General features: G+C 37.6%; 1 protein-coding gene across 1 annotated transcript in view; it reads left to right on the forward strand.

Annotated features, from left to right (window-relative positions):
- PCDH15 (protocadherin related 15) overlaps window positions 1–24988 on the forward strand; it is a 2365808-nt gene that overhangs the window by 613976 nt on the left and 1726844 nt on the right. Inside the window, exon 5 of the mRNA XM_075348720.1 lies at window positions 19812–19972. Within this exon, the coding sequence (XP_075204835.1) occupies window positions 19812–19972 (161 nt within the window). The remainder of the gene's footprint in view (window positions 1–19811; window positions 19973–24988) is intronic.

Here is a 24988-nt window from a genome sequence, read left to right on the forward strand (position 1 = left end):
CCTTGATAGCTCAGTGACAGCTAGATGCTCTTTTGCAGAACTCATGCAATTTTGGAGAAAAATTATTATAAAATATGAGAACTCAATTTCACTCAAATAAATTCACTCTTCTGTCTTGTGTTGTGATAGGTCTATAAATCTCAAGAAGTACGATTGATTCTGGCAGGTAGTAGTCCCTTTGCATTTCTCCTGTCCAGCAACCTTGGACTTCTGACTAACGCCACGTTCACATGTTGAACATTTGATGATTTTTTTTTTATCTCACTACTTGTAAGCCAAAACCAGCAATGCGTAAAAAAATACAGAAGTGGTGCACATGTTTATATTATACCTTTCCTCTGATTTTTCAACTCCTAGTTTTGGTTCACAACAGTCAATGTGTGCACATGGCTTTAGTCGCTGATAGAGTTGAGCGAATACTTAACTATTCGTACTCAAGTACAGTCCAATACTTGCGTATTTGTTCCAAATAGCGTGTGAGATGCAAATCAATGTGGAAAACATGCAAAGTAATGAGTAACCTGAATGCCGCACTATTTGCTACTCACACGAATAGTTACTCGTTACTTTGCAAGTTTTTCCCCATTGACTTGCATTGCACACACTATTCGAAATGAATACGCGAGTAGTAGACAGCACTCGTTATGAGTATAGCGACTAGGAATAGTTAGGTACTTGCTCAACTCTAGTCCCTGGATCAGGAATCTGAGAAATTCATTCACTCATTTGTAGTATTAAATACTTGTACTGGACTTTCATCTATCGAAGATCTTCGTAGGCTATTGAGAAAAAAAAACAAAACACAGCACCGTGAAAATTAATCTTTAAAACCATATAAATTAAAGCTCTATCATAAACTATTATTCTGGAGGGTGAGCTAATTTTTATAAAAATATTGTACACGGGACAATAAAAAGGTTCTAAATTTAGAATTGAAGCTCTTATTTTATTAGATTTGTAGACCCCCTAAAACTTTACAGTGTTCTGAAAACCTACACAGATGTACTTGCTTCTGGACTTCTAATGGAAAAAAAAATAGTATCATCCTCACTAGTATGTTTTATTATGAAGCTGTTTGCCCAATAGGATATATAAGATTGTAATATTGATGTATACAAAACACCAAGTAGCAGCATATGAGTACATCCTGATAAAATATTTCCAAGAAATAGATTTTTTAGCAACTTGAAACAGAAGGACTGCAACTCAACAAGGTATTTCCTACATTTTTTAAAAAGTTGTATTCATTTTTTTTCTCTTTTGGCTTGATATACTGTTTTACTGTTGCCCTTACTATTTTATTCAATGTACTACAGTTCAGTTTACGATTTTATTCAGTGTACTGTATTCTGTTTGGAATGTTTTTGGTATGCAGGGGGGGTTACTATTTTATGCATACCTGCTACTCATGGTGTTTCCAGAGTATATTTGCATTATGTAAGGTTCTATAATTTATACTCAAACTAATGTATTATTTATGCCTGGCGGGCTAGACCTTAGCATAATGTTTTGAATAACAGGCCTACATGCAGTATTAAACCTACAGGGAATTGTCTGCTCCTCATTACAATATGTGTTCTATGCAGCGATCATTTGCACATTAGGCATCAGACGTTCAGGCAATTTTAAAAAATGCACATATTTCCATAGTAAATATGCAGTTACAATTTACTGTAAGTGTAGGGTTCTTTATTTAAGACCATTCCTGATTGTTCAGCATTTCCAATATTCCAAAATTGTTCCTTTTCTGATTTCTGCAACTCAAATTACTTTATCCTGTACACAAAGCACAGGGTCATCCCTTGAGATTAAAGGAAATAAGAACTCACAGATAGAAGAAAGCACAGCCTTCTTAAGAAGTATTTCAAAGAAGTTATTTAAAGCTGTACCGGTAGATAATGTTATCTAGCGTCGGTACTGAAGCACACTAGATGGCATTTTAGAAAGGTGAATTATTGTTATTATTATTGTTGTTACCTTTCAGCTCCAGTTGAAGTGGTCATACTGATAGCATTTACTAATACAATAGATCATTCACTCTAATAAAACTGAGCATATACAAATCTATTTCTAGAAATTACAGCTTGTGGAAGGTTCTTCATTGACCTTGATCTTTATTCGGTTTTGTCAAGGAGATTCTAAGTGAGCTATTAAACATAAATCAAGAAATGTATCATTCAGTTGTCAACAAGGGTACTTCTTTTTTTATATTCTTATTAATTGTTAGTATAAAAAAAAGAATCTATTCTTACTACACCATAACCTTCGAAAATTATTTATATCTACTTTTTCACTAGAGATCAAAATTAGAGTGCAATGTATGATCACTTGCTTTTTTTCAGAAATAATGTAATCTACATTGATCAAAATTTAAAGGAGGTTTTGTAAGGGGTGCACCATGCCACTAGAACAGTGTATTACAGAAGATCCAAAGTTTATCAACATAAAACCTTTATTTTGCCCAAAACGTGGTGATCATAATTAGAGAACAGCAATGACTATAGCACAAAGAAAGATTATAAGTACATTTTCTGAAGGTAACAACAGTCACCAATCAGTAGGAAGTGTACAGGTCTTTCTTTTAAATTACTTCAGCACATCTGCGGCCACAGGACATCACTAGTCTCTCACACTGCTCTGGTGTGATTTTGGTCCACTCTTCTTCCAGTGTCTTCCACAGTTCTTTGTTGTGGGTTTCTTGGCCATACGTTTGTCACCAAGGATTTTCCAGAGGTTTTCTACTGTGTTTAGATCTGGACTGGCCATTTCATTGTGTCAGTGTTTTCTGTTTCGAGGAACTGCTATACCCATTTTGTTTTCTGACAGGGGGCATTGTACTGCATGAAAATTGCTGGCTGATTGAATGGTAAGCGCAAGTAAGGAACCACGTGCCTTTGAAGAAAGTTCTGGTTCACACTTGTATTCACTCTGCCATGTAGGTGAATGAGAGGTCCAACTCCTGTTGCAGAAAAGATTGCCAAAACCATAACACTTCCTCCACCGCCTTTCACTGACTTCTTAACACACTTTGGGTTCAGTCTTTCCCCAGTTTGTCAACAAACATAATGTTTTCCATCAGAACCAAATCAATTATACACTAAAATGAACTGCGGACCACTTCTCCTTTGTCCACACAACATGCTCCTCACCAAAGATGAGTCTATCCTTTTGATTATTTCTGCTAATGAGAGGTTTGGTCACTGCAGAGTGGGCTTTCAGTCCAAATGCTCTTAAAGGTTGGCCATAACTTTGTCTTCAAAGATTTTCCAGAGGTTTAGATCAGGAGTCTGGGCTGGCTATTTCATTGTTTAATTGTTTTCTATTGCAAGGAAATGCTTTGTGCTGTGTGCCAGGGTGCATTGTCCTGCATGAAAATTGCTGGCTGATTGAGTGATAAAAGTAAGGAGCCACGTGTTGTTGAAGAAGGTTCTGATACACACTTCAATGGTGTCTATATATCCTAAATAACAGAAAAAAATATGTGCAGTAACAAATGAATTAACAAATGAATAAATAATGCTTCCATGGCTTACAATGTAATAATAATGGATCAATTAATGTACATTTAAAAACCTTTTTCATAAAATGTAGTCTCAAATACAACATTGTTTATTGTATTTTGATAATATCACATTACATTACAACACACTCTATCTACAGTTGAAACCAGAAGTTTACATATACTATCTAAAAAGACACATCTGCATGTTTTTCTCAATATCTGACATGAAATCAGAATAAATCTTTGCCATTTTAGGTCAATTAGGAACCAAAATTATTTATATTTGCCAAATTCCAGAATAATGAGACAGAGAAATTGTTTAAGACCTTCACAATCTTATTGTTTCAAAATATACTGATAGCATTTGTGACAGAAGTATTTCTAAACTATTAAAGGTTCCAGTGACCACTGTTGGGGCTATAATCTGGAAATGGAAATAATGTTAAATTCACCCTTAACTAGATAGAGGAATGAATATAATTATCAGCAGACTTGTCTATGATCCATGAACCCTCTGAGGAGACCTACAGAAAGACCTGGTATCACCATGTACAATCACCTTAGAAAACAATAAGTAATGCACTCACCTTCCATGGCCTGTATGCACACTCATTACACAAGACACAATTGCTGAACAAAAAAAGAATGTTTAAGAGTGTTTAAAGTTTTCTCAAAAACATTTAGAAAATAAACTAAAGCTGCTAGAAATGCCCAGCCAATCACCTGAACTGAATACACTAGAAAACGTATGGAAGAATCTACAGCTCAGAGTTCATAGCAGGAGCCCATAGAACATTCAGCATTTGAAGACTGTTTGTGTGGAAGAATGGACCAAAATCTCTCCTGATCAATGCATGTGTCTAGTTTCTCCAGACAAGAGGCATCTTGAAGCCGTCATCACCAACAAAAGCTTTTTGTACAAACTATTAAACGCATTTCAGTAAACATATTGAATAATTTTTCCCTGTGTCATTTCTCATTATTATAAATATGTACATCTATGGACATCTATGGTTTGATTTATTTGCCTGTGGGGATTAGATGGCTGTTACCGACATCTAGTCTGAAATTCATGTTACTAGCTCCTTTAGAAATTTACTTGCTTTGAAAATTGGAGGTGTTCAATATTTATTTCAGTTACTAGCTATACAATGAAGGAAATAATTATTTGATCTCTTGCTGATTTTTGTAAATTTGCCCACTGACAAAGACATGAATAGCCTAGAAGTTTTAGGGTAGGTTAATTTTAACAGTGAGAGATAGAATATAAAAATAAAATCCAGAAAATCACATTTTATAAATTCTAAAAATTAATTTGCATTTTGCCGAGAAAAATAGGAATTTGATCCCCTCACAACCATTAAGAGTTCTGGCCTCTACAAACCAGTTAGACGTTCCTAATCAACTTGTTACCTGCATTAAAGACAACTGTCTTAAATTGTCACCTGTATAAAAGACTCCTTTCCACAGACTCAATTACTCAGTCAGACTCTAACCTCTACTACATGGGCAAGACCAAAGAGCTTTCTAAGGTTATCAGGATCAAGATCATACACCTGCACAAGGCTGGAATGTGCTACAAAACCATAAATAAGATGTTGGGTGAGAAGGAGACAACTGTTGGTGCAATAGTAAGAAAACGGAAGAAATACAAAATGAGTATCATTCGACATCGATCTGGGGCTTCATGCAAAATCTCACCTGATTGGGTATCCAGGATCAAGAGGAAGGTGAGAGATCAACCTAAAACTACATGCGGAATTTGTTAATGATCTCAAGGCAGCTGGGACCACTGTTACCAAGAAAACCATTGGTAACACATTACGCTGTAATGGATTAAAATCCTGCAGTCACAAATTCACACTGCTCAAGAAGGCAGATGTGCAGGCCCATCATAAGTTTGTCAATGAACACCTTGATGATTCTGAAAGTGATTAGGAGAAGGTGCTGTGGTCAGATGAGACAAAAATTGAACACTTAAGGTCCAGTCGCACATAACGAGATTGTTAACGAGATCGTTACTACGTCACAGTTTCTGGATCATTGTTAAATCGTTGGTGAGATCGTTGGTGAGATGTCACACAGTCATTTTCCCACCAACTTTAGTAACGATGCAGCGACCTGTATAACGATCTCGATGGTCGTTGGGACCCTGTCACTCAGCAGCTATGTAACGATTCTGACCGCGAATAGGGGCGTAGTGTTTGACGCTGTAAGCCACGTAGGCATGCATATGCGTTGCCTTTTCCACACCTCTCCGCTCCAATTGGTGGCCAATACTGCGTTCTGATTAGGTGGCCGGCCTAGAAGGCAACTTTGTATCGCTTCATCCTTTGTCCCTTTTTGAGCCTTGCTTTGACGATAGAACCTGCGACTCCACCCGGATTCATTCATACTTTGTTCCTGGTTGCTTGCTTGCTTTTCGGATCGAAGCTGCATCTGCACCTGCACTCATCCCTCCTTCGTTCTCGAGTGTTTGCTTACTGTTCTCAGCGCCAACCAATCGGTGCAGAGGGGGCGCGGAAAAGGTGACGCAACTACACGCCTACGTGTCACACTTTAAGTTCTCATCTAGGTCGTTAACGAGATCGTTGATAGGTGTCAAACATACAGATCCATCCTGCCCAGCAGGACTCAAATGAGCAAAAAATGGCCCAGGACATACAACAAAGACCGACGATCTCACAGCAGGGGGCGGATCGTTGGTACGTGTCAAACATAATGAGATCGCTGGTGAAGGTGTTTTCGTCACAGAAACTGTGACGTAGCAACGATGTCGTTAGTGATCTCGTTATGTGTGAAGTGGCCTTTAGGCATTAAGTCAACTCGTCTTCTTTGGAGGAAGAGAAATGCTGCCTAAGACCCAAAGAACACCATCCCCACTGTCAAGCATGGAGGTGGAAACTTTATGTTTTGGGGGTGTTTCTCTTCTAAGGGTGCAGAACTACTTCACCCCATCAATGGGACAATGGATGGAGACATGTACCGTAAAATCCTGAGTGACAACCTCCTTTCCTCCTCCAGTACATTAACAATGGGTCATGGCTGGGTCTTCCAGCAATACAATGACCCAAAACATACTGCAAAGTCAACAAAGGAGTGGCTCAAAAAGCAGCAAATAAAGGTCATGAAGTGTGTCTAGCCAATCTCCAGACCTTAGTCCCATAGAAAACGTATGAGTTTTTTTTATATTCTATCTCTTAAAATTAACCTACCCTTAAAATGATAGCCTGTTCATGTCTTTTTCAGGGACAGGACTGGGTGCTGCAAATCAATTCACAATAAGTTTAGTAAACTGAATTGATAGTGAAACAAAGAACACTAGTAGTGGTGGAGTGTTTTTTTAGACTTTAGCCATAATAAAATGTTATGAATATTTAATTTAACTTTTCTTAGGCACAAAATGATGCCACAAAGAACAATACTTCTACTAGTAAAATAAGTATCCAAATAGAAAGGCTTTGGCTGAGAAAATACGGGGAGGCAAAAATAACAAAAGACCCATCTAAAGAGACTGAATTTCTTTATCTCCCACAGCCTCAATATAAGAAATTTTAAGCTGTGTTTGGGTGGTTGCTTTTTAAATTGGAATGATGAATTATAAAATAAAATATTGCCCAAGCAAAGCTAAGGCAGAAATGAATGCTCAGGAGAGCTGCTTGTAATCAGCTGCATCTTCTTTCTGCTCATCAAAAGTACAGTTTACAGCAATTTTTTTGGTTGTTTTTGCTTTACTGACAGAAAAATTGTGCTAAAAGCATTAAATATTAAATCTTCTATTCCTCTAATTCCCCTTACTGCTGTCTATGTGCTCTGTCTACCTATTAGTTGATTTTACCTGTTAAATAGTTGAGATTCCCTATTCCTCTATTCTATTCAAAAATAATATATACAATAAAATAACAAGGTTGTATCAAAACTAAAAATAATTAAAGAAATAAGAAAAGATGAGTAAAGCACAAAAATTAAATAAATCAATGCATGAAGAAATAAAAAAAGTTTTGTTTTGGGCTGTATGTGCATGTATATATATATATATATATATATATATATATATATATATAGATATATAGATATATAGATATATAGATATATATATACCCTGAATTAAAATATAAACACACACTTTTGTTTCTGTTCTCTTTCTTCATGAGCCGGATTAGAAGATCAAAAACTTTTTCTATATACACAAAAAGCCTTTTTCTCGCAAATATTGTTCACTAATTTGTCTAACTCTGTTAGTGAGCGCTGTGACGAGATCCTAAGGCCCATTATTGTGCCATTCATCTACGATCATAATCTCATGTTGCATCATGAGATTGCATGGCCCCATGTTGCAAGGATCTGTACACAATTCCTGGATGCTGAAAACATTCCAGTTATTGTATGGCCAGCATACTCACTGGACATGTCACCCATTGAGCATGTTTGAGATGCTCTGGATTAGTGCCTACAGCATCATGTTCAAGTTCCTGTCAATATCCAGCAATCACCTATCATATCCATAAAAGAGGAGTGGACCAATATTCCACAGGTCACAACCAACAATCTGATCAACTCTATGCAAAGGAGCTGTGTTGCAGTGCTTGAGGAACTTGGTCATCACACCAGATACTGACAGGTTTTATGACCCCCCCAATACTGTAAAACTGCACATTTTAGAGAGGCCTTTTTTGTGGCCATAAGATATACCTGTGCAATAATCATGCTGTTTAATCAGCATCTTGATATGCCACCCCTGTGAGCTAGATGCAAAGGAAAAGTGCTCGCTGATACGCTAACACAGATTTAGACAATTTTGTGGAAATATGTGAGAGAAAGGGGCCTGTTGCTACATAAATTCTTAGACCTTAGAGTTCAGCTCATGAAAAATGGGAGCAAAAACTAAAGTGTTGTGTTTATATTGTTTTAGTATAAATATATATTGTGCAAGTTCTCCCACTGAGATGAGATTTGCCTGTAATTGACATCATAGGTAGACCACAACTATGAGAGACAAAATGAGAAAACAAATACAGAAAATCACCTTGTCTAATTTGGCAAGATTTTTTGATTTTTTTTAATTATTGTGGAAAAAAAGTATTTGGTTAATAACAAAAGTTAATCTCAATATTTTGTTATATATCCTTTGTTGGCAATGACAGAGGTCAAACGTTTTCTGTAAGTCTTCACAAGGTTGGCACACACTGTTAGTGGTATGTTGGCCCATTACTCCATGCAGATATCCTCTAGAACAGTGATGGTTTGGGCCTGTTGCTGGGCAACAAGGACTTTAAGCTCCCTCTAAAGGTTTTCTATGGGGTTGACATCTGGAGACTGGCTAGGCCACTCTAGGTTTTTCCTTATGATTCTTATGAAGCCACTCCTTTATTGCACTGGCATGTGCTTGGGATCATTAGCATGCTGAAAACCCCAGCCACATTTCATCTTCAATGTCCTTGCTGATGGAAGGAAGTTTACACTCAAAATCTCACGATACATGGCCCCATTCATTCTTTCATGTACATGGATCAGTTGTCCTAGCCCCTTTGCAGAGAAACATCCTCAAAGCATGATGTTGCCACCCTCATGGTACACAGTAGGTATGGTGTTCTTTGGATGCAACTCAGCATTCTGTCTCCTCCAAACACAATTAGTTGTATTTCTACCAAACAGTTCTACTTTGGTTTCATCAGACCATATGACATTCTCCCAATACTCTTCTGGATAATCCAAATGCTCTCTAGAAAACTTCAGACGAGTCTGGAAATGTACTGGCTTAAGCAGGGAAACACATCTGGCATTGCAGGACCTGAGTCCCAGCTCCCAGTGTGGTTATGGGATTTTTGCTCACCTTTCTTCTGATCATTTTGACCCCACAGGGTGAGATCTTGCATGAAGCTCCAGATAAATGGAGATTATCAGTGGTGTTATATGTCTTCCATTTTATTTTTAGTGCTCTCAAAGTTGATTTCATCACACCGTGCTGCCGGCCTATTGCAGATTCAGTCTTCCCAGCCTGGTGCAGGGCTACAATTTTGTTACTGGTGTCCTTCGACAGCTCTTTGGTCTCCACCATAGTGGAGTTTGGAGTGTGACTGTTTGAGATTGTGGACAGGTGTCTTTTGTACTGATAACAAGTTCAAACAGGTGCCATTACTACAGGTAATGAGTGGAGGACAGAGGAGCCTCTTAAAGAAGAAGTTACAGGTCTGTTGTAGACACAAATCTTAAAAATCTTGCATGCTTTTAGGTGACTAAAGGCTTATTTTCCACCATAATTTGCAAAAAAAGTCTTGCCAAATCAGACAAGATGATTTTCTGGATGTTCTTTCTCATTTTGTCTCTCACAGTTGTGGTCTACCTATGATGTCAATTATAGGCCTCTCTCATCTTTTTAAGTGGGAGAACTTGCACAGTTGGTGGCTGACTAAATACTCTTTTTCCCCACTGTAGATATATATTTATGTGAAGGAACCATAAAATTAATATCTACAATATCTACAATGAAAAGTTGAAGAATTTCCAAATGCTAAGTAGATATTGAGATGTTAAACTCCTTCACGACCTGTAATGTACATTTACATCAAAGGTTGGGTCTCTGCCTTTGATACAGACTCACACTCCGAATCTGCATCTTTTCCTGCATATGTTGCTGATCTAATTAGCTAATATGTGCCCCTAACAGTTGCGGGGCAGGTCTCTGATGGTAACCAGTTGTATCCCACTCTCAATCTCTGACAGCAGCATTTAACACACTTTTGTGGGAAGTGCATCAGGGCCTGTTTCCATTGGCAGAACTAGTGCACTGCTCTGTACGGCACAATCGATCGGATGATCGTACTTTCAAGTCCCCTAAAGGGGCTAGTAAAACACTAAAAAGTGCAAAAATTTTTTTTAAAAAAAATATGAAGAAAAAAAACAAAACCACAAAAGTTGAAATGAATTCCCTTTTGCCCAATTGAAAATAAACTATTAAAAAACCCCACACATTTGATATTGTGGCTCTCAGAAATGTGTGATCCATCAATATCTGAAATATATTAATCCAATCGGAAGCAGCATAACCAAAAAAAATGTAGAATGCTAGAATTACATTTTTTTGTCTAAATTGTAATAAAGTACTATAGGATGCAATCAAATATATATAAATATATATATATATATATATATATATATATAGATAGATAGATAGATACATATCTATCTATATATATCTATATATATCTATATATATCTATACATATATATATATATATATATATATATATATATATATATACAAAAATTAAATCAGTAAAAATATTAGTTTAAAATGCAAAAATTAAGCTATCACAGCTCCAGATCTCGAAAAATGAGACAATGGGTTGTTTTGACAGCCACGAGTAAGCTGATGACCCCTATGTCTGTGATGACTGTTCTCCTGTGAACACTGACTGTGAGCCAGCATTCATAGGAGATTGTGATTTCTGATGAACTGCTCTAAATAAGGGAAACTATAAGTCAATGACAGCTTAAATTACTTTAAGGGAACTTGTAGAAGTTCTTAAAAATCTGAAAAAAATAAAAAAAATTCAGATCACCCCCTTCATCCCATTAAAAATGAAAAAAAAAACATTAAAAAATGCTGCAATCAGAAATTTCTGATCTATCAATATATAAAATAATTGAATCCAATTTTATTGGAAATAAAACAAAAAACTTAGAGACTCCATCTCTATTATAAAACAATCCTTATTCTGACGTAATCCACAGGTAGAGCATTGTCAGCTTCATCCCTCTGTACAGACACAGTATATACACAGTGAGAAGCATAAAAGAGCCAAGTCAGCTCTGCTACATCGCTCTGTACAGAGCAAAAAGTAGGCTGACAGTGAGGGATGATTGCACTTGCGTCTCACATGGACATCACCCTGCATGGACTGATCTCAGGACAGGAGCACTTCAGCTGCATGGAAACACATGCAGCCAACCACTCCTGTCTGGAGATTGTGCGTTTTGATGCGATGCGACACTTGCACTGTGACAGTCAAAGTTCAATCGAGTCCATGAGCCATTTACTCGGGTGAACCCTGACGTCACCACGAACACGGCCAAAAATAGCTGATGACTGCCAAGTGACGAGCAGTGCAGTGAATACCCCCAGAAGTTATGAGGACCTTTGAAAACGTCATATTCATGTGACCAGTCTGTAAGCTAATGTCTGTACAACATTCACACCAGCTGGTCACATGGGTATGATGTCATTGAAGGTCCTGTAAGTCCAGTGTTCATTACCAAGTGGCACAGCAATGATCGATCGCAGAGGCAGAAGCAGCCGGGAGACAGAGTCTGCATGACACGTTGCGGGACCTGTAAATAAAATCAGAATGTTTTTTAATAATGTGCTTTCTTTTTACAGTCCCGATCTGGATCTGATTTGTAACACGAGCTTCCCAGGAAAGCTCGTGATCTGGATCGTGCACATGATCACTATGTGATTGGTACGATCCCCGATCTTTACAGATCGGGATCGCCCATAACTACTCATCTCTACTCATCAATAAAAAAGGACCATTGTCTCCTTCAGTATATCCAAAATTTTCAAGAGTATGAATCATCCTATAGTTAAATAATTTTATTTTCTTTTGACATATAAGTGGCTTTATATTTTTGTAGTTTATGTGAAATTTTGAAAAAATAAAACTAAAAATAAATCAAGATAATGGCATATGCCATAAAAGCACACGTCTGGGCATAGAAAACCCGCAATACAAAGCAATAAAGTGGGATCCTGCCCATGTAAATTTCTCACTTTATAATGAGAATTTACTGAGCGTGAAAAGAATAAAATTTACTGTATTTGGAAAGTAGCAAAGGTAAATATTTTAGCTTGTATTCAGTATTATTTTTTAGAAGATTGTACTTGTTAAAGACAGAAACAGATTTATAAGTAATTAGTTCAATATTTGATTAATGAAACAATAGCGAATAGTAGATTTTTATGTAATATATTTTTAAAATTAGAATCTGTAGTTTTCATTACTCGATACTCGAGGCAAATAGAGTTTATAGAGACATTTTATTTCCACTACTTTTTCCTCTGTAGAAATCCATAGGGGGTTACGACAATGAGATGAGAGAAAACCATTTTTTAATTTTTGTTTTGTAAATCAATAGTAAATGTGAAAACAAGCATCTTTGTAATATATCTTATCAGAAAAATCTGCTTCTTTCTACTCATTGATTAATATTTTATTGTCAGTAGTGAAGAAGCTGGAGGAGAATGGGGACTATGTCTCTCTACACGGTCTAGTCCCCATTTTCCTCCATCCTCGTCATCTATCCAGAGGTTCTGCAGAAACCATATTCGATACCTTCAAAGTTGGTTCTGGAAACACACAACCACCACAGGGAGCCGGTAACTTTTCTCCTTACCTCACCTTTGCCACAAACAAGACCCTATTTTTCATTCCTGTTCTTTTTCTAGGTTGCCTTTTCACTTTATTCTCAAATAATGGGCTTAATGATTAAGATATGTATTCAATGAAGATACTGTAGATGTCCCCATTACTTACAATTGGTGTTCTAAAAATTCTATGTGGGGAAGTGAAGATCTTGGGACTTGTCTCCATGAGTTTTGCAAAAATGCAGACATATCAACAGCCCCTTAAACAATAATAGATACATGTGAAAATTATGGATTGAACACAAACTTAAAAAAACAACATCTGACTGAGACTTTACAAAGAATTTTTGCTGTGGATTTTACCCCTTGCCTCGCATAGGGTAAAAACTGCAGTAAAACCTGCAAAACTTTGTAAAATTATGAACACTTTGCAGATTTCAAAATCTGTGCCATGCTCTGAATTTTATGCATTTTTACCTATTCATATGGAAAGCGTTTTGCAAAACCCCCTGATGTGTTGAACTGAAAACTGTTACAGATTTTTTGTATGGAATCTTTAACACGTCCACATTGTATGAACTTAACTTTACATAAAGACTTGTTGTTTCTATGTACACCTTCTCCATCTCTATTTGTCCAAGACTTGCAATTGAGACTATGATTGATTGTGTTTCTTGGTATATATGATATGATTAATTTAAGGCTGGATTCATACAAACGTATAGTATCCAATGTGAGAGCATCAGATCTGATATGCTTATGACCCTCGGCTCTCATTGTGCTGTCAGTGTGAGCTGAGTGTCATGCAACTGTGATCTGATCCTGCGATCGGATCACAGCTGCGGAGGAGAGGGTGGGATTAATCTCCCCATCTCCTCCTTTGTCAGCTGATGCGATTATTGCACTGCCCTTGGATGACATCCGAGTGTAGTCCGATGTTTCACTCGCACCCATAGATTTGTATAGGTGCGAGTGGCACGGCTCTTGCTGACAATCTCAGCATGCTACGACTTTTTGCTCATCCAGAGTCTGGATAATTGAATAACATTGGTCCTAGTGCAATGCTAGATTTTATTGTATTATTTATTATTTATTTATAGAAAATAAGTTTAGTTATGCTATTTCTATTTTCATAGATAATAACATTAAGCTGTGTAATATACTCCAGTCTATAGGATTTGATCACCCATGGTTGTGCTCTCTAATATAGGGTGGATGTCAATGATACGTGAAGAAAACAGAAAGTATGTCCTAATTAAAAAGGTTTCTTTAATTTTTTTGTGTGTCAAATACAACGCGTTTTGGTATGACAATTGCTCTTCATTTATGTATGATACTTACTATGCTTAAATAGCACTGCATACAATTTCTCCTTTGATCTAGGGAGAACTTCAGTCTCGTGCATACTGCAGTGTATGGAAGATTTTAATACATTACAGTGGTCTTACACTTAATATTAAGTTCAGTGAGTATTAGTGATAATCAGATCTGACAAAATTAGAATTTGCCAGATCACGTGAATTTGTTAAGGAAATTCAATTTGCAGCAAAGCAATTTTCTGCAAATTTAAAGTTTCTTATTATACCTTATTATACCATGGGGTCCTTGTAGGGAACCAAGAGAAAAATAAATATAAGATGTAAATAAGAAAAATAAAACTTTTTGCTCACCTCTCAGGCCCTTTGGTTCCTCACGTTCTGCAATCCAGTTCTCATCTCATCACTGCCACGAGTGCTGGAATTTCGAGCCTCCTCACACTGGTTTGGGATTTCCAGCAGTGATGAGGCTCTGGACAGTACTGCACATGTGTGTAAGACGTGTAAACTAAATTCCCCATAAATACATTTTTCTATCTGTGAGTATCAGAGGCAGTCATAATATTGTGCTAACCTGGGTGGCTATACAGCATCCCGAGAGATAAAGGGCTTATATCTATCTCCAAAGGTAAAAATTGTGCATTATGACGAGTTATTGGACTGTTAGGGGCCCATATACTGTTCTTGCACAGAGGTCCTCTTCTGACTGTGTCCACTATTGGGAAAAATACATTTAATGCATCTAGGAGCTAAAAATCAACATACATCATTTAGCTAAGGGGGACATTAAATTAGGAGTCTCTGAGAAATATCTAGATGTACTTGTAGTGCTTAGATTAATAGGAATCTGTCAGCAGGCTTCCTCATCTGAGAGCAGCATAATTTACGCAAATATATACTGAATCCAATTATATATCACTTAGATTACTGGGTGCAGCTGTCACTCATGGACTTGGGAAAGGTCCAGCATGGGGCAAGACAAAGAATGAGCAGGGGTTTCACCACAACAAAGGGTACACTGGGGACACTATAACAATGATGGGCCCTGCTGCTAGGTAAAGGAATAATGGAACACCTCCTGCACTCTCCTGCAGCTATACCCTATTCTCCTAGTCAATCCCTATACAAGTTCCGTATCTGATGCCGAGCAGGATACCTGAAGCCCTGAGAGACCCTGTAATAACAGTGGCTAGGGAGCTGGCAGGTGAGCATCACTAGTCCCACCGCTACAATAATACAACAAGAGGGGAAGTTACGACAAACAGAGGAAACAACAAAAGGATAAAGCCCATCTTCACGGCTGCAGTCAGACACCAGGACTGAAGCCTACATCGCTTCACACGAAAAGCGCTACAGCATCTCATTTCTCCTCAAAGCCTAGCTTCAGAATGGATCAGAATAACTGGTGCCCTCTACTGAGAGATATGACCATATACAGCATATGGGAAGGGAGTGGTCACCACCCAGAAGCACCTGAGGACAGGAGTCAGAAGCTGCTGGACGGTAAAACTGACATTAACCCTAGAAGCAGAAAAGTAAAGAAAGACATTAAATATTAAGAGTCTCCAAACAGAATGAGACTCAAGCCCTGAACCTGGCACAGGTCTCTGTATGCAGAGAAACCAAGCTACCAAGCACGTGACATTGTGGTCTGAGCAATGAGAGGTCCTTTTACTTAACCAAACATAGCAAATAAAAAGGAGATCAAACCTTGATAAGATAGGCAGCCCTGAATTTTATGTTTCAATTCTTGCAGAATGTTGTCTTTAAATTAAATTGCAAAAACGTGCTGACAGACTCCCCTTTAAATAACAGCATTCAATGTCAAGCATCTGCATCTAGAGCCATCTGGATATTGTGGTACCTGAAAAGAGGCACATTCTGATGGGTCAGGGACAAAGTATTACCACTTTATAATGTTAATTAGTGGTGCCTCATGAAATATAAATTATGTATAATATACCAGTTTACATAAAGGATGTCATTCACTTGGAAAAATGCAAAAAGGCTTTGAGTATATACTAATCATTTTGAAAGATACAATAATTATATTTATTTAAACTTGAAGAGAAAAGTAACAGAGCAACAACTTTAAAAATTATACAGGGATATTAAAATCATTGAAAATGAATACATATTTCTTTTCACCTTGAACATATTCCTTTTGTTTAAGGCAGAACAGTGTATAAAGACTTTGATAATGTTCTGTTATTTTGTACTTTGCTTAAAAAAACATAATAGTAGCTTTGATGAAAAAGAACAAATGCTTCACTTTTTATGTTACAGATGTGATTTTTTTTAAACTGAGCACTTGATGTGTATGTTTTCTATGATATGGCGTATGTGTATATGCATTTATGTACTATATATATCATAGATGTATGTGCATGTGTTCAACCCATTCATGGCTGGGCAAATTTCCAATTTTACGCTTTTTGTTTTTTTCTCCTGCCTTTTTTTCTAAGATATATATTTATATATAGATTTTTTTTTTAAACTTTATTCCTTCCATCTTTTTTTAGTTTAGTTTAGAATTTATGGCATTCATTGTAAAACAAAAACTGACTAGAAGCTTATTTCTTCAGGTCAGTATGATTATACCAATACCAGATTTGCATAGTTTTATTTATATACACCATATTTTAGCAGTTAAAAATCATTCTAAACTTTGGCAATATTTTTTTTCTTTAACCAATTTCTGAGATCCGAGGGAAGTATGGTGACTGAATAATGAGAATTTTGACTTTTCAATTTTTTCTCTTTATGACACTCATCATTTGGGTTCATTAAAGAGGTTGATCACTACTGGGACAACCCATCCTCAATCACTATAGTTTATGTTCCCCCAAGTTCAATAATATCAGCCAAAATTCACTGCCAGTGCGGGCGCCTTTCCAATGATACTTGCACTTGGCCTCCTGGGGCTAGCAAGACTTTGAGGCCACTTTACTCTAATGTCCTTTGGACAATAGTTTGCAGGAGAAGGTCAGAGGAGCACAGCAGCTCTCTTCTTCTGGTTGTTAGTTTTTCCAAAAGGAAGTGAGAGTGAAGAAGCCGCTAACTAGCTGTAGTGTTTGAGGTTACATACCAATGTCACGCTAGCCCCTGGGGACCAGGCTCCAATATTGCTGGGACAATGTCAGCACGAAAGGTGAGTATAGCTTATACTATTTAACATGGGGAACTATATTGGTTTAGAAGATGTTGTTTGAGTAGTGAACAACCCCTTTATTATTAGATTTTGATTGATAAAACTTTTACAGACACGACTAGACAAATATATATATATATATATATATATATATATATATATATATATATATATATATATATATATATATATATATATACTGTATATATATATATATATATATTTATATTGGGAAAAGGTGAGGTGAAATATGGTAGGGATACAAAGAAACTTTGATGACAATAGCCATAGTGAAATTGACGTTCATTAGGTGCCATTTCTACATTACAGTCCTATAGAAGTGTAAGAGGGTCAAGTTGCTTATACCTACAGCAGTGCGTCCGCCACTCATTTGGATTTTTTTTTACTTGCAACAGTGTTGGTATCACAAGAAGACTTCATACACTTATATGGTGCTACAATGTAGAGTCACTGCAGCTGTGACGGTTAAACCTTAAACTTACTCCTAAGCCTATTCCATTTACCCATACACAACTTGTGATATATGTGTGTCACATTTTGGGAAGGAGTTACTATTGTGGCTATATGTGTACATCAGAGAAATATATTACATGGCAGTATACTTAGGTGCTACATGACATGACTGTATGTGTATGCGCTATATGACACATACAGTACAGACCAAAAGTTTGGACATACCTTCTCATTCAAAGAGTTTTCTTTATTTTCATGACTCTGAAAATTGTAGATTCACATTGAAGGCATCAAAACTATAAATTAACACATGTGGAATGAAATACTTAACAAAAAAGTGTGAAACAACTGAAAATATGTCTTATATTCTAGGTTCTTCAAAGTAGCCACCTTTTGCTTTGATTACTGCTTTGCACACTCTTGGCATTCTCTTGATGAGCTTTAAGAGGTAGTCACCAGAAATGGTCTTCCAACAGTCTTGACGGAGTTCCCAGAGTTGGTTAGAACTTGTTGACCCTTTTGCCTTCACTCTGCAGTCCAGCTAACCCCAAACTATCTCGATTGGGTTCAGGTCTGGTGACTGTGGAGGCTAGGTCATCTGACGTAGCACCCCATCACTCTCCTTCTTAGTAAAATAGCCCTTGCACAGCCTGGAGGTGTGTGTGGGGTCATTGTCCTGTTGAAAAATTAATGATGGTCCAACGAAACACAAACTGGATGGAATAGCATGCCGCTGCAAGATGCTGTGGCAGCCATGCTGGTTCAGTATACCTTCAGTTTTGAATAAATTCCCAACAGTGTCACCAGCAAAGCACCTCCACACCATCACACCTCCTCCTCCATGCTTCACGGTGGGAACCAGGCATGTAGAGTCCATCCATTCACCTTTTCTGCGTCGCGCAAAGACACAGTGGTTGGATCCAAAGATCTCAAATTTGGACTCATCAGACCAAAGCACAGATTTCCACTTGTCTAATGACCATTCCTTGCGTTCTTTAGCCTAAACAAGTCTCTTCTGCTTGTTGCCTGTCCTTAGCAGTGGTTTACTAGCAGTTATTTTACCATGAAGGCCTGCTGCACAAAGTCTCCTCTTAACAGTTGTTCTAGAGATGTGTCTGCTGCTAGAACTCTGTGTGGCATTGACCTGGTCTCTAATCTGAGCTGCTGTTAACCTGCAATTTCTGAGCCTGGTGACTTGGATAAACTTATCCTCTGCAGCAGAGGTGACTCTTGGTCTTCCTTTCCTGGGGCGGTCCTTATGTGAGCCAGTTTCTTTGTAGCGTTTGATGGTTTTTGCCACTGCACTTGGGGACACTTTCAAAGTTTTCCCAATTTTTCGGACTGACTGACCTTCATTTCTTAAAGTAATGATGGGCACTCATTTTTCTTTACTTAGCTGCTTTTTTCTTGCCATAATACAAATTCTAACAGTCTATTCAGTAGGACAATCAGCTATGTATCCACCAGACTTCTGCACACCACAACTGATGGTCCCAACCCCATTTATAAGGCAAGAAATCCCACTTATTAAACCTGACAGGGCACACCTGTGAAGCGAAAACCATTTCCAGTGACTACCTCTTGAAGTTCATGAAGAGAATGCCAAGAGTGTGCAAAGCAAAAGGTGGCTACTTTGAAGAATCTAGAATATAAGACATATTTTCAGTTTGTTTCACACTTTTTTGTTAAGTATTTCATTCCACATGTGTCAATTCATAGTTTTGATGCCTTCAATCTGAATCTACAATTTTCAGAGTCAGGAAAATAAAGAAAACTCTTTGAATGAGAAGGTGTGTCCAAACTTTTGGTCTGTACTATATGTATGTGTATATTCTATATTAACTGTCTACAAGACAGTTATATATATATATATATATATATATATATATATATATATATATATATATATATGTACTTTACACTATTGCTTTATGTGTACATTGTTGTATTATATGACTGAGTGTATATGCATTATATAACATGGCTTTTGTTTATTTTTAGGTACAATAATTGTGGACAATATGCAAATCAAAGGGACAGCTGGAGGCCCTTCTCCTACCATAGAACTTATTTTGATAGAAAATGTGGATTACTGGGTGATACTAGATCCTGTTAAACAGATGTTATATCTCAACAGCACTGGGAGAGTCTTGGACAGAGATGTAAGTCTAATGAACAAGCCATAGATATTACTTTTAAGGAAGTGTAAGAGAATGCTAAATAGATGTATCGCATGCTTCTTCACAAGAACGTAACGTCCATTTTTTTTTTTACTGGGGGTTATTAAACCATTATTTTTAGTGCCACATGCTATATTCTCTGCTGTATGTGAATTCCTTATATTGTTGGCTGCATTAAATTATAGGCTTCTTCTATGGCCGGGGTGAGACGGCAGTATAACATGGACAACAATTGCATCAAAATACCAGGACTAGTTGGCGACTCTCCTGACCTGAGCGTGAAAGCTGTATAGAAATATATGAGGCTGCCACATTTGGGTCAGGAGGGCCGCCGTCCAGTCCGGGACGTACGATTCTCGTCCGAGTTATACGGCGTCTTACCCTGACCTATATATTAAAAATTGGAAATGTATACATTTTGTCATGTCTAAAAATTACTTCTAACTTGTTTTTTTTATAATTTATCTAATAGGGTATATTGCATTCTATATAACTGCTTGACATTTTTCCTCTTTTTGTTTTATTCTTTTCTGTGATTCATATAAAAAATAAAAAATAAAACAAAATAAAGACATGTTTTGCAGGGTGATAAGGGAAAAAAGCAATTGCTCATGTTTTGTTATAGTGTTAACTTTGCAGTATAATTGACATGCTTATTTTAATTCTGCAAGACAGAGTAAAAGAAAACCAATTTTATATTTTTTTTATGTTTAACTACTGTTAAAAATAAAGATTTGGTTTGAATGGCCATTGTCTAACATTCAAAACTAAGTCATCTTTGCCAGGGCTTGACTTTTTTTAAGGCTAGGCTCTATCAGTAACATTTTATTCCATTTTTTAGGAGAGGTGAGGTAACGGAAAAACATGGATTTGGGTATTTGAATTTTTATGATGTTCACCATGATATTTGAGTATTATGTCTAGAGCTGGTCGAACTCATAGAAAACCTGCTGAATTTAGAAAAAAATCAGGATCCGGTCCAGAATATTGTACCCATATAAGTCTATGGGAACCAGAATACAGAGATTAAAAATGTTGGTAGAAGGGATATGGGGGTAAGAGTATGCGCAGTGTATTCACTGAACATTCGTCATGGCTGTAAGCTACTTCCAGGTCACACTTTCCCTTCTGGAGCCGACAATTAACCCTCATTGAATATTCACTGCTTTCCCGGCCAAATGGCGCATGTAATTGGTTGCAGTTTGATGTGCACCCACCCTGAGTGTCAGCGTGTCAGCCGACTGCAACTAATCACAGGCACCAGGACGGCCAGTTGGTGGGTGAGAATCATGGTATAAAAATAAATAAATAAAACAATCAGTGCAGGGTCCCCATATTCTGATACCAGTACAGATAAAGCCCCAAGCTGTAGGGCTCTATTATTGCTGTGTATCAAAATAAAGCTGAACTCACATACTTGTGTGAGTATCTCATTGCATCAGCCGGCAGTCGCACACTCTTCTGACAGGAGCATGCATCTGCATGTATTTCTATGCAGCTGCACGCTTGTGTCCGGACAATGTGCGGCTGCCAGGTGATGCGATGTGAGACTCGTGTGAGTCATATGATTCTTGTGAGCACACCGTAAGGCCGGAGTCACATTTGCATGAGTCTCATATCGCATCACCCGGCACAGCCTGTTGCTCTCCAGACACGAGTGTGCAGCTGTATAGAACTACATGCAGCCAATTTGCTCCTGTCAGGAGGGTGTACAGTCATGCTGGGTGATGTGATGCGAGATTCGTGCAGGTCCCTCACAAATGTGACCACGGCCTTAGAGGAACCACATGCGGCTTTTTTTTTTATTTCTTTTTAATTATTTAAATAAATAATTAAAAAAAAAACGATGTGTGGTCCCCCAATTTTCATACCCAGCCAAGATAAAGCTGACAGCTGGGACTGTATTCTCAGGCTGGGAAGGTCCCAAACATTAGATGTGACAAGCCCGATGCCTTACCGGCTCGTCCCGAATGCCTTAATGCGGTGACAATCAGGGTAATAAGGGGTTATTAACAGTGCACAGCTGCCACTAAGCCCTAGATTAATGATGGCAGGCATCTATGACACCTGCATCATTAATCTGTAAATGAAAGTAAACAAACACAAGCAATGAAAAAATCCTTTGTTTGAAATAAAAATGCAAAAACCTACCCTCTTTCACCACTTTATTAACTGCAACAAACCTCTGCAGGTCCTAAGTAATCCACACGAGGTCCCACGACAATTCATCTTTGCTACACGTGAATATCACAGCGAGCAGCCATAGAGCAGCATGACTGCCTGCTGAGAGTGCAGAATGAATGAGCCGCTATGAGCGGTGACTGGATACAGGAAGATGTGTCACACAGGCTGGGGGCGCATCTGACTGCAACCAATCACAGACGCCAGGCTGGCCGGTGGATGAGGAAAGCTGTGCATATGAAATGAGCGGCCCAGGGAGGCCACAGGAGCAGCGCACAGCATCGTGGGAGGAGCGCACAGCCGGGCCAGAGGCTGGGTAAGTATGAAGAGCTTGCTTCATTCTTATTTTCTTTATTTTTCCTTTATTTTTTATTTTCTTGAGTGCCAGATCTGGATCAAACACCCGGGCAACTTGGGGTGACATAATGAGAATTGATGCAATTAGAGATGAGGCAATTTATTCAAGTTGAATTAAATTCACCTCACATTTTTAAAAATTTATATTCTCCAAAATATGGATATTGCACAATTCACTCTTTAGAAATTCTGCAAGATGGTTTCCACTTGGCCACTATTTTGCTATCACATTAAAAAGAAAACAATACTTTTATCACCGTTCACCTGTTTTGCTGCCCTAGTAGCCTGCCATCTAGTCACTTGCACCTCTTCTTTTTACCTTCCCCCTCCTGCCTATCCTTTTTGGCTGTTTCACTCCTTTTCAGGTTTTCTGATGTAAGTAGGCCTTTAATGTCAGAGTGGGCGCATGCCATGACTTCACGTTAGCGATGCACATTGTAGTGTTGCAATGGCACAAACACAATGGGACACCATAAGCCTTATCGCACCAGGACAAACCTGAAATTAAGTGGCTAAAGAGTATGCATGCAGAAGAGAAAAGAGTTGTGAATAATTGGACAGCATTTATATGGGTGGCTGAGCAGATGAGCGGTGAGGAGAGTATACATTTTTTTAACTGCTTGCCTGGCCCTTAAAGTTACTGAAAAATTGGTAACTGAAGCTAGCCACTATAAATCATTCAAAAAAGAAGGGAAAACCGGGCACAGCTTCAAGCCGGCAATTAGTGCATATTTTCACCTGTCTCAATAAACGAGACCAACGTTCGCTAGTGTGGAACTGCCACAAGGGGTGCACCTCACAGGAAAACTGAGAAGCAATATAGCAAAAAAGAAGACCATAGGGCACTGACCGAATGAAAGCAGAAATCCTGTATTTAATTTTCATGAAACAGGCATAAAAGGTCAGAGGGGAGAGAGACCGACCACCCAGAAGTGACAGCTATTTCGAACCGGCAGCCGGCGCTTTGACAAGTCTTCTTTCATTCTGTGAGTGCCCTCTGCTCTTCTTTTTTGCTATGAAGCTAGCCATCATTTTGTTACGTTTTTGCAGAGAAAATTGTGAAAACAAAAATCTATATTTAGGAGAATAAAAGTTATTTATCAACGTTCGAGGTGAATTTAATTCCACTTAAATCAATGTATTTATCACTAATAGTAAACTACTTAATGTCCTTCAAACAAAGCACCCTTTGGTAAATAGGTCTACGAATAATAACTAGTTTCAAAATGGGATGTTTCAAAAATGTTTCACTGTGTTGAGACTTTCTTATAAATGGGCCACTTCTGTGTACTTCTATTTGCTGTTTAAAACCATGATCATCTGTTCTAATTCATGGTTGGCACATACCACAGCTCCTGGCCAGGGAAAGAACTATAAGTTACTTATGATAAGTGAGTCTACAAATGAAACAGGATAAAAAAAAAAGACCAATAGCTGTTTGTGTGGGGAAATTTATATCCCTGGCTATCTGTTTGATTACTGGAACAAGTGTTTCTGTCTCTTCTTCAGTCTTTTGAACTCATCATAAATGAAGTCAGTCAGGAAAAAGCTATGGAGAGGTAGCACAATATAGTCTTACCAGATAAAAACCAAAAACAATAGAAGTCAGGTACACTCACCTAAAGGGATTGTGTCAGTCACAAATCCTATAATCGCGTGTTGGCTTTGTGGAACAGCCCCGGAAAGATCAAGCAGGAAAATATACAAAAGAAACCACGTGTCTTGCTGCGCAATTCACCATTCAGATAAAGGGATATAAATTATTCAGTGGCTTTAATGAATTTTGCAAGATACAGGTCAATGCGTTTCGGAGGACTCAGCCCCTTCCTCAGGACATACAGCAATGACAATGTCAGAGCAAATAACAGTATATAGCAGCAGCACTTTAAAAAGATTATCTCAGTACAAGAAAACTTTTTTTAACACATCCAATTGGGGAACCTATTATTATTATTATTATTATTATTATTATTATTAATCCAAGATCTATTGTTTTAAATATACTTTGTGTGACAAACCCTTTACCTGTCTGACTCACTAATGGTTTGACAGTTGTTCTCTATAATTTGAGTTCTCTAAATGATCTTGTACACAGCAACTCCTCCATGGTTCTAGAATGAATAGCCATCATACAATTTAGGAGCAAGAAGTAATCAATTGTCCTCACTGGAAAAAGCAAAACCAGAGAAGTTTCAAGTTTATTTTTACTGTATAAAAGTTTAACTTTAGCTTGTTTTGTAGCTGAACATAACTATTTTCTATTAGTTACTGGAAAAGTGCCTTTTCATTTATGATATGAAGCTTTTGATTTGAAGAGTCGGCCATAAGCTTGGCACACGTATTCCCAAATCTGTCACTAATTTTCTTGGTAGAAGACCCACTGACAGGTTTTCAATAAGTCTATGTGACAACACTGAAACTATTTAATTCACAATTATTTGATTCATGGAGCTTTGACGC

Source organism: Anomaloglossus baeobatrachus, chromosome 5, assembly GCF_048569485.1.
Source record: "Anomaloglossus baeobatrachus isolate aAnoBae1 chromosome 5, aAnoBae1.hap1, whole genome shotgun sequence".
Lineage (NCBI taxonomy): Eukaryota > Metazoa > Chordata > Amphibia > Anura > Aromobatidae > Anomaloglossus > Anomaloglossus baeobatrachus.